At 36.5% G+C, this 14592-nt stretch overlaps 1 protein-coding gene across 3 annotated transcripts in view; it reads right to left on the reverse strand.

The window, feature by feature from the left end:
* Nucleotides 1-2017: 2017 nt before the first annotated feature.
* Nucleotides 2018-14592, reverse strand: part of LOC145683397 (hemolymph lipopolysaccharide-binding protein-like) — a 215165-nt gene continuing 202590 nt past the window's right edge. For all 3 annotated transcript variants that reach the window (XM_081754727.1, XM_081754729.1, XM_081754728.1), the window contains exon 4: nucleotides 2018-2269. In XM_081754727.1, coding sequence (XP_081610853.1) covers nucleotides 2106-2269 — 164 coding nt within the window. In that variant the 3' untranslated portion in view covers nucleotides 2018-2105. The remainder of the gene's footprint in view (nucleotides 2270-14592) is intronic.

The raw sequence follows: 14592 nt of genomic DNA on the forward strand, positions 1-14592 counted from the left end.
ACTATAATAAAAGTACACGAGGACTTAATTTATTGTAATATCCGCAGTAAAGTATATTCCATGCATGCTATTTTGAATGCGTGGAATGTACGGAAAATATTCTTACAATAAACTGAAAAGAATTGCAAAAATTTACGTAAAAAATATGCGTGGCATTTGCTAAAAACAATATGTATGGAATATACTAAAAAGAAAATGCAAAGCATATATGAAGAACGGATATATCGATATTATTAGAATATGCTGCGCATATACTGAAACACCCAAAAATATGCTGAGAATATCCGCAAGTTTCGTTCGATGTTTGCGTAGAATATGCTGAGCATTTACTTGTGCTATGTGGGATAGGTATGCAACCAACTACTGGGGTTTTGAATCCGAGCCAGAGAGCTCACAGCCGGATTTAAAAATGCGACAAAATGTAACGTAGACGAAAACACTAGCCATGAGCAAATAAAGGAGACATAATGTTTTACTATTATTATAAGAATATGTTTTAGTTTAGTGCTAAACGAGTGGCATGCTGTAGAATGAGGCCAAATTATGAGAATCGGTAGAAGTCCCCACAACCCTTGTCAGTTATTTAATGTCGGTTATGAAGGGAAGGGGTAGGTTCCGACAAGAAATTGTTTCAGTTCTGTGCTTAAGGAGTAGCATGCTGTCGAATGAGTGCAAAATTTTTAAAATCGGTACAGGTCTCCATAACCCTGTCGGTTATTTTATGCCCGTTATGGAGGTTAACGGGGAGGTTCCGAGAAGAAATTGTTTTAGTTTCGTGCTTAGGGTGTGGCACACTTTTGAATGAGTGTAAAATTTTGAAAATCAGTACAAGTCCCCATAACCATTTTTGGTTATTTTATGTCGGTTATGGAGGGAAAGTGGGAGGTTCCGACTAGTTGTTTCAGTTGCTTGCTTAGTGGCATGCTGTCCAATGAGTAAAAATTTTGAAAATCGGTAGAGGTCCTCATAGCGGAAGTTGTCCTAAAAATTATGTATTTGGGTCTTTAAATACATGATATACAATTTTAAGTGCATATACCTTAACGTGAGCAGACATTAAACTATTTCTTTTACATTTTGAATAATATTAATTTATTTTCTTAAGGATGGCAATTTTGTGGAATATTCACATTATTCAAGATATTCGCTTTAAATGCTCATCTTGCCACAAATTAGAGTTCCTTCGAAATGTATTTAGTTATTTATTTTCTTTTTTTTTAATTTAATATTTGTTTACGTTTCCAGGAGTATGTTCAGTATCGAAGGGAGTAGAAGATTACTACGAACGAAATATTGTAATATAAAAATTGTGGGAAAATGGAAATCGCGGTGTTTCTCCAGCAAACATTCTAGTTAAGACGAACGCGCCTTTGGCGTAGTTCGATTCCCGGCGGGAGCTCATGTGGTTCGGATTCCACTTTAATCTGTAGGTCCACGTCTCATATCGCCTCGCTGCTGAAAGGGACGCTAAACTAAAATCAACTCAACTCAACTCTAGTTAAGACGACCTGTTATCGATCTTGACCTACTCTAGAGGTAAGCATTATTCATTTTGATGCAGTGTTGCTGCTTAAATTTACCTATTTTCAACTATTTTACCTATTTCCAGCTAATTTAGAATACATTACTAGAAATAAATAACTTTTAAGACTCTTCAAATAAATATATCTTAAACCAGTATTTGCATATATATATATATATATATATATATATATATATATATATATATATATATATTTTCTATTAGGTCTACTAAATATAGAGTTAATTTGAAATGGAACATCTGAAGAATTGGTTGATGTTACTGATAAAAATAAACAAACTGCATAATACAACCAACTAGATAAGATTACTGCATCTGGTATGTATATGTGGTTCCGGTATCAGATAAGAATTTGTTTCCTTGTGTCAGAATGTGTCTTAACTTACTTTAGTTACCCTAGTATAGTCACAAAACTATCTTACGTAAGGTTTCCTATATAAATGGTGTGATTTTAAAAACTAAATAAAACTAATATTATTCATCAGTAATATTTTGTTTCATTATCTCGTTTAAATTCTTATTATTTTATGAATGCGCTATTTTTATTATGATCTCTATTCTGTTACTGCACTCCATATTCACAAAAAAAACAGTGTTCAACAAGACAGTTTACGTCGTTATAACGAGCCGTGTTAATGCTAAGTGATCCACAGTCTTCTTTTCCAAGGAAATTGTTAGGTTCACCAGTTTCCCAAAATATAAATCCAGTTTCATCCAGTGGCTGACCTGTAAGTAAAAAAAAAAGCATCATGTTGAATAATCGCAATTCTTAGAATATTTGTAAAATGCAACGTATAGTATATTTTACCTAAGTCTAAAAATTTGAAATCTACCTCTAAGATTAAATATTAATGTAACTTTTGCTTATTCATTCAAGAGTTATTCTTAGTGTAACATTTTTCAAAATTATATATTATTATCTGAATCTACCGCAATTGAAGAGTAGATAGCAGTGTGAGGAAATCGTAATCCTATTGTGAAGTTTTGTTTTTGTATGCTGATATTTGTTTGCAAATTTAGAAACTTATGAGAGGGCTTTAGGCATGTCAATTATTTCGTTGATGTTTATAATGAAATACCTTATGATAGTTTCATGAGATGTTTTATGATATGAATTTCGCATCTTATCACAGTATACAAAACAGGAAGTAACCTTGGATACAATTAAAAAGGTTTCATCAATTCTTTTATTCTAATTTTCGAAATTTGTTAACATGCAAATTTAAAACGTTAATCGCCATGTATTCAAGTATGCATTTAAGGAAAATATTGGTATAGAAGACTGTAATACCCAATGTTTGTTTTTCATTACAGGCTAACAAATTTTGGATAAAGGTGCAATTAGGTTGTCTAATGTGGATGTGGTTATTTTGCATCACAGGGTCTTACATTTTTAGCCATATACTTTATTGAAATGTAGGGCGAAATTTCCGTATTTGTCTGCCCATTTCATGCTACAGCAGTTCTACGGGCTTCACATCTTGGGACTGCGGAGTCTATGTCACACTTTTGTAAGATATTTTGTTGTTCTTGTGCCCCAAATAATTCCTTGTACTTCTTGAATGTGTGTTTATGGTCGTTGTCGTATTTAAAAATAAGTCTTTGTCCAATTAGACGAATTACAGAAGGAATAATTTGAGTTTGCGATATGTTCTTGCAACGTTTCTATTCAGTATTCCATATATTCTTACAATATCTCCCGCATCGAAACCAGCAAAAAACCACTAATCTTCTCAGAGCCTCCGCCATGCTTCACTCAAGGGACAGTACCTGGTTCAAATGCTCTCATTAGGTCGACGGCGGCAAAGTACTCTTTTTCTTTTACTCAAACCATCAAATTTTGATTTGTTCCTCCACAGGAAATATGAACATTCACAAGTTGTGCAATTTTGATTTTATGGCCAATTCAGCCTCTTCTTCTTGTTTGTCGTCTTGAGGAGTGATTTCGATACTATTATGCACCCTTCATATCAGCATTCAGTAACTTTCGTTTTACTGTAGTCACATTCACAGGCTTACCGCTGCCCACATTGATGTCAGCTACTATTTCGCGTGCAGTCAAGCTACATATACAAGCACTATGTTGAAATCATCCGTCGAAGTTATAACCCGAGGTGGTGTAGTGCGCACTTGATAGTGATATCTTCTGCAGGTATGAAATCTCTAGAATACTTTTGCCGGATTTATGAAGACCGATGATAACTGCTCTACTCTCTTCGGAATATTCCTTTCTTTGTACGTTTTCGTTAGCGTTAAGTAAGTAAATAGCTAAAAAATAAAAATTTTCCACTGTAGAGTGGTTTTATGGCGAACTGAAGAATCTTCCCCATGTTATTTATATGGGAAATCTTCTGCACTCCAAAATGTTTAGGGATTTCCGGCAGGACTAGAATGATGATATTTCGTCAGGATGTAGCCTTTCGGGACTAACGTACATGGAAATTGCCAAAATTGAATATTATTAGTTTTTCAGGGGTCTAAAGGGAGAATGAAAAAATCCGCATGTTATTTAATTGGGCGTTTTCTTACGATACCAAAATCTTATCTTCTAGATAGTTGACATGGGGAAAAAACTTGAAATTTTGTAAAATTTATAGATTTAAGAGTTTCGAGGCCGTAGGCCGTGTAAACATGAGGATCAGGGGGCGAAGACACCAGCTGTGCCAAATTCGAAAAATGTGATTAAAGAGCAAATGCACAAAATTCACTTTGATGCAAAGACCTAAGAGATGCAAGGCCGTAGGCCAAGCAAACTCGGGGCCTGGAGGCCGAGTCCCGGCTAGTCAAAGGCTTGTTTAGTAATAAAAATCATCTGAAATAAATAAATAAATAAATGAAATAAGACACAACAAAGAATTCAGGAAAAAAATGAAGTTAAAATTAAGTCTGGCATAAAATTACTTCTATTGTTGTTTCGTAAGGATACAATGAAATCAAACCAGATTAAGACAAATAGCATATAAATACCATATCTTGTATCATTAGTAGGTAAAATTCGCTTGGGTCGAGCGTGGGAAAATTTCCCAAAAATTTCTCATGGGAACGTCAACTAGGGGTCCTAAATAGGTCTAAAATATTATATTGTTATGCTCATGGTCTCGGACTCATACCATCTGTAGAAACAAGATGAAACATGCTTTTTCCTCTTCTTAGTTTTCTCGTCTTGTATTTGATAGCTACTTTCGAGCCTCCGCCCTAGTCTCTCCTGCGACGCTAAGAAAGGCATAGCATTGTTTACCTATTTTGGACTGCCTCTGTCAGAGCCACGCCTTCGAAGAGCGAATGTTATTTGGTCCTATCCCCACTGAAACGCCTGTAGGTTATAAACTGAAGCTGTAATATTCAATGAACGAAGCTTTCCACCAGATTGTATGAAATTTGTCCTTTGATCGAATTGGTCTTAGTTGCTAAGACGAATATTGTATTTCATGATTTTTCTTTTGAAAACGTTGGATCAGAAACCGTATATGCAACTGCTCTCATAGACTGGGAGCTGAGTGGTTAGTTTCGAAAAACATTCCCATAGAAAACATGACTACTTATCTAAATCACTTATGGAGATAATCTAAAGATCAAATTATGCCAGGCAAACAATAATATATGATGATGATGATGATGCTTATATTGAAGCAGTGGTGAGATTTTATTTTGAATGATATTCCCATAGAAAACGATGACTAGTAATCAAAATTACTTATGCAGAGATTCAAAAGTAAGTAAAGTATAGATGTGTTCATTAGTATCCAAAGTCACTTTTGCAAATAGGACAAGTACAGGGTTTGTCGAGAAAGTAATAGGACTGATTCGATTTTTAAAAAAATATTGAGCCAATCGTTACAATTCTTTAAAAACTATCCAAATAGTCAAATTATGCAAGGCAAATTATAATATATAATGATGATGATGACCTCTGTATTGAAGCCGTGATGAGATATTGTTTTGAAACTCATTCCCATAGCACGAAGAACTGCAGCATCAACACCAACGAAATTTAGTATGCATCGTATTCCCATAGATATATCTGTATAAACAAGATAAAACAACTTTCCCAAATCTTGATGTGAAAGATATTATGTTAATTACTATAATACATCAAACAAAACTAGAATATATGATGATGATGCCTATAATGAAGGCGCGATGAGATATTTTTTCGAATGAATTCCCATAGAAAAAGACTAGTATTCAAAGTCATTTTTGTCCTTCGATCGCAATGGTCTTAGTTGCTAAGTGATATAGTATTATATACTTATATATTGATTGGCCTTGGACCCCCTGTACTATAGTATATGATATTTATCATTCGAAGCTCCTCATTTCGAATCACTATTATGTTTTCAAGTGTTCAATGCTCTCTCTCTCTCTCTCTCTTTCATTGAAAATTTAACCCGGACCCCCATGTAAGTATAGATGTGTTAATTAGTATCCAAAGTCACTTTTGCAAATAGGACAAGTACAGGGTTTGTCCGGAAAGTAATAAGACTGAGTCAATTTTTAAAAAAAATATTGAGCCAATCGTTACAATTCTTTAAAAACTTTCCAAATAGGCTCCTTCTGCGTCGATGCAGCGCTGCCAGCGCGATTTCCAAGAATTGAAGGCGTCACGGAAGTCATTCTCCGGAATGGCCTTGAGAGCCGCGGTGCAAGCTGCTTGGATCCCCTCTGTCGTCTCAAAATGCTTGCCTTTCATCGGGCGTTTCAGGCGAGGAAACAAAAGAAGTCCGGGGAACCGCATCTGGGCTGTAGGGCGGCTGCGGAAGCGTTGGGATGCCGGCCTTGGTCAGGTAGCTGTTCACAAGAAAGGCGGTCTGAGCCGGGACGTTGTCGTGGAGCAGCTTCCAGTCGGCTCCGATGTCTGGTCGGACCCGATTGACCCTTCGTTTGAGTCTCTTGAGCACTTCCACGTAAAACTTGGAGTTGACGGTTTGTCCAGGAGAAACAAATTCATGGTGCACGATGCCTTTGATGTCAAAAAAGACAATGAGCATCGTTTTCACTTTGGATTTTCTCATTCTTCCCTTTTTTGGGCGAGGAGACGCCGGGGTGTGCCACTCAGAAGATTGGCTCTTTCTCTCGGGGTCATACTCAAAGATCCATGATTCGTCACCTGTGATTATGTTATTCAAAAATTCGAGGTCACTTTCACACATGTTCAAATTTCTTTGGCACAATTCCACACGCCGCAATTTCTGGTCGTCAGTGAGCACTTTTGGGACAATCTTCGCGCACACCTTGCGCATGTTCAAATGCTCCGTCACAATTTCATGAACCACTGTGTTTGGTAAATTAACATCTGCGCAATTAAACGAATACTTAGTCGACGGTCTGAGTTCAAAACTTCGCGCACACGAGTCACATTTTAGGTGTTTGTCGAAGTCGAAGGTCTTCAAGCACGGTCTTCATCGGCCACCTCTTCCCGGCCCTCCGAAAAGGCCTTGTGCCGCCGAAACACACCACTACTTGCTAAAACATCATCTGGGTAAGCCTGCATGATCATATCAAACGTCTCTGTCGCAGATTTACCGAGTTTAATACAGAATTTAATCGCGTACCTCTGCTCTAACGAACGCTGCATTTTCCGCTTGCACTAGTCACAGAAACACGTCGCGCGAAAAAGCCTGTCCTGACTCTCCGTGAGCTCGAAGACAACTGACCAGCCGCTCGTTCGTTAGCTAGGAACGCTCTCTACCGGATCCAGTCGGTGCGCGCACGCTCCGAAGAACAGTCTTATTACTTCCCGGACAAACCCTGTAAGAAATTACATTAATCGAGCTTAGGAAAGATGTGTTAGTGGTTGTAAGTATAATGGATTTCCCTAATTCTGAACAAGGTGGTATTAAAACGTAAGAAAGAATGAAATTTGTTTTGCTTTCAACGGTAATCGAGCTTAGGACTGTATGTATAACACTCGCGCTAACCACTAAAACATCAAATTTTTAGCGGTAAACGATTAGAATTGTGTCTCATCGAACTCCGTAATGTTGAACAAAGTGACTTTAAAACGTAGAAAAAGAAGATATGTTTTGCTTTCAACGGAAATCGAGCTTATATAATATATCCGTGCTAACCACTAAATCATCAAGATTTCAGCGATAATTGATTAGCCTAGGGCCCATGTACTATAGTATATGGTATTTGTCATTCGAAGCAATATAATGCTTTCAAGTGTTTATTGCTCTCCCTTTCTCTCATCGAGAATCGAATTCTGAAACCTATGTAAGTTGTGTTAATATGTGTATAATCGAACTCCTTAATGCTGAACAAAGTGCTATTAAACGTTAAAAATATAATTCGGGATTATAGCTCGGATACATATGTGTACGGCTTGCACGTGAGCTATATCTGTACTTTTTGGTGACATCTTTTACTTTCCCTTGTTGTATATATGCGCCTCTAAGGCGCACACAAGTATACTATAAACTGACTAGAGTAAATCATATCTCATTATAGTGCATTAAGTGGAATGTTCATTAAATGTGTAAGAAACTGGTTGCTTAAAATATTACTTTAAGTTAATTTGAAATATATACATTTTCGACTGAGTGCAACCTTATCGGAAACGAAATCATGATCCTAAAAATGAAATGAAATCTTTGAGTTTTACGTCCCATGTTATGCCGGTTAGGCTAAAGGAGACGGTGATGATGAGTAATGAATGAAATGGTGGAATGAAGAAAATGGGAAGAAACGGGAGAAGCCCGAGAAAACCCACGTATACGGTGTTTGTCCACCACAAAGTTCACTTGGCGGGGGCAGGGATCGAACTCGGGATCCCAAGCATCAGAGGTGAACGCTCTACCACTGAGCCACCGCGGCCCCCACTCATGGTCCTAGGGTCGATACCACACGGAAGCGTATGTTCGTTCGATAGTAATTTAGTGTCCTTTCAGTACCACACATAGGTTGTATTCTCATGACAGAGGCCACAAATTACATGCTGAAGGTAGAATACTGTAATGATATTGAAAATAAAAATTAGTGATCTTCTTCTCTTGCAAATTGATCGTTGGTGCTCCCCAAAGGGACCCAAGACAAGAGGAATAAATTCTATTTACTCATAACCTTTTTGTATTTGGTAATAACAAAGAATTCTATCCTTTAAAAAACACGTATACATATAAGTGAAATTAAATGAAGTGTGAATACCTCTTCTCATTGTTATACATTGAATTCAGCGTTAAAAGTTATTTAGTTTCAAAAGCAAAAGATGAGATACGATACCAGATTATGTAATTGTGTGTGTGTGTGTGTGTGTTGATTAGTATTTCAAGTCGTTCACAGCTGTCATGAGAAAGTGTTTAGAGTCTTGTTAGAGCAGATGAACGTTGAACGATAAAAGGATGTATCACTTGTAGTTGTATGTTAAAATAATATTACGAATGAAGATGTATTATAATGTGTTTTAGTTTCGATAATACCAAACGATAGGTTTAGGCCAAACAACAGCAGAAATGTAGTGGTTGTTCTGACACCTCACCGAAGAACAATCATCTCTATAGTTATTTAATATAAATAAAATAAAACTGTTTATCTGTCTGCTTGTCTTTATGTCTGTCTGATGTATGTGATCGGGGACCACCAAACATGATTATTTTAACATTGAAAAAGAATCCTTGAAATCCTTGTGTTTTACGTCCCACGATAATGCCGGTTAGGCTAAAGGAGACGGTGATGATGAGGAATGAATGAAATTGTGGAATGAAGAAAGTGGGAGGAAAGGGGAGAACCCCGAGAAAACCCACGCATATGGCGTTTGTCCACCACAAAGTTCACTTGGCTGGGGCTGGGATAGAACCCGGGCCCAAAACACCAGAGGTGAACGCTGTACCACTGAGCCACCGTGGCCCCCATTGAGAAAGAGTCGCGTGGTAGGATGAAGGAGAAAGTGGAAGGAAACAGCATGGCCCCGAGAAAAAAAAACACGAGCACAGTGTTTGTAATGTACAAAGTCCATACGGTTCGAATTGGTGTCGAACCAAGAACCCTCAAGTACCGGAGGTGAACACTCTGCCACTGAGCTATCGTGCCTCAGGTGAATAATGATAGAAAAATGAATAATCTGAGAGATGTGATGGGAAACAGTTTTAAGAGAGCTTGTACTTGATATTGCACACGCATACAATGCAAGATTAATTAGAAGTTAAGATAACTTTATGTGTGGATTCAAATTTAAAAAATGGCAGACACGGGTTCTAATTCCACGTTAGTTAGTAGGTCCACGTCTCAAATAGTCTCACTGCTGAAAGAGACGCTAAATTAAAATTAACTTAACTCAATGAATTCAAAAAAAGAAGTTACTCATTTCGTTTAATAGTTTTATAAGTCTCCTCTACTTTCATTTGCTCAGTTCTAGAGCGTTCACATTTGGTATTACAAAAAATCTAATTCTATTCTGCATCAGGATAAAAAGACGTTTCTGGTTATGCTTAATTTTTTATCTTTAAGTTGATTTCAAAGATAAATTTTCGACTGAACACTACCAGAACCAAACTCATGATTTTAGGATCGATACCCTACGGAAGCTCAAGTTCGTTAGATTTGATTTTAATGTCCCTTTCCGTATGGGTGGGTGAGCACTCTACCAATGGAGGGAACGCAAACATACTTGACCAAGGATCAAATTAATGACTCAGACAACTAAGATAAGCTAGCTTTATGTGTGGATTCTAATTCAAGAAAAAGAAGTTTCTGGTTTCGTGTAATAGTTATATAAGCCTCATCTCGTTTCATTTATTCAGTTTTAGAATATTCGCAGGCAGTTAATTTTGTTACTATTACTATTAGTGTATGTAGGAATTTATTTCTTGTTGTTTGGTGTTACGAATTTAAATCTTTTTATAAGTATTATTTTGATTTCGATTTTTATTTAGTGCTTTTTAAATCCTTTTTTCGTAACGTAATTAGTTATTTCTTTAATAGAGTTGGTAATGGAATTAATAAATGTATTTGTATTTCTTAAAAAAAAACTCGTTTTCTGCGGATGTACGTGCCTATGTTGTGGAAGATTTGAGTTGGACTACTGACAATAGATTATGTGGTTTGAATTTCACGATAGGCTGTAGATTCATTACTCATATAGCCTTGCTTAATCCTTCTAGAATAGAATTTTCAGAGAAAAATTGATAATGAAATCAGAAATGTGTACATATTATGTAGTTCGAATTTCACTAGAAGCTTAAGTTTGACTTACATCTCATATACCCTAGTCTAATCATTCTAGATTAGAGTTTTCAAATAAAAATTGATAATGCATCAGAAATTTGTATATGTATTTCAGATATTAATGTTGGTTTTTGCGACAATGTTTCTTTGAATGCAAGTTATCTTCTCTATATAGGATAGGTCAGTGTTTCTTTCTTTAGATATATAGGTTGTCTTCTGTTGTTCAGCGTTACGTCACTTGATGTGAGACCAGTACGTTTCACATTTTCGCTTCTCACTTTTGTTGATGTTTCTCTTCACAAGTGACTTATCTTCACACGTATGCATTTGAAGGTGTGATATAAACCTGAAGATGATGATGATGAACATGTACAATACGAAGCAAAAAACCTGCAACATGAAAGTTTAAGTTCATTGTGAAACTACGCCAACAACATAGGCAACCAACCTAACGTCTTTGTGGCACTGATCACGCCAGGATAACCTTCGGCTTCGTCCCCCTGCACACTTCGTTTGGAGCAAGAAATGCATAGACCACGTGACTACAAATCACAAAATTTCTCACAAGATGGAGTAATAGATTGAGGTTCTTCTCATTTCTCTTCTCATTTTACATCCTCAGTTTTAAAGAGAGAGAAAGAGAAAAAGGTCAACGTGATAAAAACTAAATAAAGAGGAATATGCGAAATATAAAGGAAAAGAAAACGTGCTCATATATTGACAAATGACACATGCACTTCAAAGGAGACCACCTCAAATTTTGTTATGAACCATATATAATAACTGTGAGAATCAGCAAACCACAAAGACATAATTACACACAGTAAGTGTTATATAACACATATTTATTTAAACAAATAAAAATGCTTGCAGAAAGCTGAAAATGTCTTTAAAATCTCAACCATAAGTGAAACAAGAGATTACTTCTCTATTGTTTTTCTTCGTAGCATCCATCTACATGGAGAAATGAGAAAGAGAGAACATCTTAAGAGATTCGCACGTATACAATATCGGAAACTGCTAAATGGAAAAAATTACAGTCTTTGGATGGGATTCGAACCCAGAACCATGGTATTAGAAATCCCACACTCTACCGATGTAGCTAGTCTGACAGTAATACCCTGTTCCTCCATCATTACCATGAAAGATGGAATGGAGTCTGCAGAAAACTACGTCTAACATGTCCACGACAGACCGCCTATAACCTATGTCTAATTGGTACTTAAAAAAGCTAGTTCTACACGTGCATAGAAAAGTAAAATCAAATGAGTAGTTAGTACAGATCACTTTGTCTGTCTCACTCTATCTCTGACTATAGAAATCGAGGAAGAAGAAAAAAGTATAGAGGTGAGAACACAGGAAGAACAAGCAAAAATATAAGTTGCAGGAAACTGAATATCAAGGAGAGAGAGAGAGAGACATAGAGACAGAGAGAAAAATAGAGGAACGGAGCAAATGATTTAATATACATCGGAAAAGAAGGTTCACAACTGTGCTATACATTTAATGTATTGAATACTCCGCAGGCCCGTATCCACGGGGGGGCTAGGGGGACCGGGACCCCCCTAAACTTTGGCTGGCCCCAATAAAGGTTTCACGATAGGCTTGCAAATGAACTATAATATGGTGATGAAGTATAATATGATTGAGTCGGGCTCCCCCTAACTTCGGCCGCCCCCCCTATATTTTTGGGCTGGCTACGGGCCTGATATTCTATTTCTTCTAAATTGCTTGCTAGATGACAAATATTAATTTGTTAAAACGTAGCAAATGCCCGCGTTGTCTTGTTTTCTTACTGTTTCAGTAATAGTGGAAAACGTGGTTTATGCAACATAATAAATTACTAATTTTCCCACAACAATCATGTAGATGTTGTTGATGATTTTGAGTTTAACGTCCGTTCAGCAGCGAGACTATATGAGACGTGGACCTACTTATTAACGTGGAATCCGAACCATATGAGCTGCTGCCGGGAATCGAAGCAACCATGTACTGTTGGTAAGAAATTTCTAAGCAAAAGAAAAAACTGATCAGCAAAATACATAAAACGATAGTCCTGCAAACTATTACTTAAAGAGAATTTATTGTAAAATCAATACATCCATGTGGCGGTATATAGTCGTAAAGTGATTAGAAAACTTAATATTAAACTGTCGATCACATTGTTTTACTTATTTGAATTCAATGTCGTATAGATTCGGTTTTAGCTCTAGATTTTAGCGTTCTCACTTCGATTCTTAACTTGTTGGAAATATGCATTAATCGAAATTATAAAAGTATACGAAATTTAACTAGCTAAAAGAAGAGAATAACATAAAAATCCGGATTAGAGTATAGCACAGTTGTGAACCTTCTTTTCCGATGTATATTAAATCATTTGCTCCGTTCCTCTATTTTTCTCTCTGTCTCTATGTCTCTCTCTCTCTCTTTCCTTGATATTCAGTTTCCTGCAACTTATATTTTTGCTTGTTCTTCCTGTGTTCTCACCTCTATACTTTTTTCTTCTTCCTCGATTTCTATAGTCAGAGATAGAGTGAGACAGACAAAGTGATCTGTACTAACTACTCATTTGATTTTACTTTTCTATGCACGTGTAGAACTAGCTTTTTTAAGTACCAATTAGACATAGGTTATAGGCGGTCTGTCGTGGACATGTTAGACGTAGTTTTCTGCAGACTCCATTCCATCTTTCATAGGTAATGATGGAGGAACAGGGTATTACTGTCAGACTAGCTACATCGGTAGAGTGTGGGATTTCTAATACTATGGTTCTGGGTTCGAATCCCATCCGAAGACTGTAATTTTTTCCATTTAGCAGTTTCCGATATTGTATACGTGCGAATCTCTTAAGATGTTCTCTCTTTCTCATTTCTCCATGTAGATGGATGCTACGAAGAAAAACAATAGAGAAGTAATCTCTTATTTCAGTTATGGTTGAGATTTTAAAGACATTTTCAGCTTTCTGCAAGCATTTTTATTTGTTTAAATAAATATGTGTTATATAACACTTACTGTGTGTAATTATGTCTTTGTGGTTTGCTGATTCTCACAGGTATTATATATGGTTCATAACAAAATTTGAGGTGGTCTCCTTTGAAGTGCATGTGTCATTTGTCAATATATGTGCACGTTTTCTTTTCCTTTATATTTCGCATATTCCTCTTTATTTAGTTTTTATCACGTTGACCTTTTTCTCTTTCTCTCTCTTTAAAACTGAGGATGTAAAATGAGAAGAGAAATGAGAAGAACCTCAATCTATTACTCCATCTTGTGAGAAATTTGTGATTTGTAGTCACGTGGTCTATGCATTTCTTGCTCCAAACGAAGTGTGCAGGGGGACGAAGCCGAAGGTTATCCTGGCGTGATCAGTGCCACAAAGACGTTAGGTTGGTTGCCTATGTTGTTGGCGTAGTTTCACAATGAACTTAAACTTTCATGTTGCAGGTTTTTTGCTTCGTATTGTACAATAGACTTCAAACTTTTAACGAAGTCATTCGGTTTTCCTTTTAATGTTAGACTTTTGATTTGAGAATAATTTCTTTCAAGCAGCGGGTGAGGAAGCGCTGCTATACTCTACGAAACTCCTCAAGAAGTCATTGTTGCCACCCTGAGGAAATGCAAGCTGGTCTCTTTACTAAAAAAAAATACTTTCAAATCCCCTTTATAAATAATATCCACCAAAACGTCACTGAGAAGCGGGTATATACAGTACAATCAATAAAGCAAGCAAACAAATAGTGCATACATTATTATTATATTCGACATAGTCTTCATATCGCTTGAGGCACTTGTCGGATCATAACACTAGTTAACAAAGGTTTTGTTACATAAAAGGAAATACCTGTTCTTAAAGGAACTTTTTGCGCTGAATTCGAATATGCACTCGG

This window comes from Thermobia domestica, chromosome 4 (genome assembly GCF_964235325.1).
Source record: "Thermobia domestica chromosome 4, izTheDome1.hap1.1, whole genome shotgun sequence".
Taxonomy (NCBI): Eukaryota; Metazoa; Arthropoda; class Insecta; order Zygentoma; family Lepismatidae; genus Thermobia; species Thermobia domestica.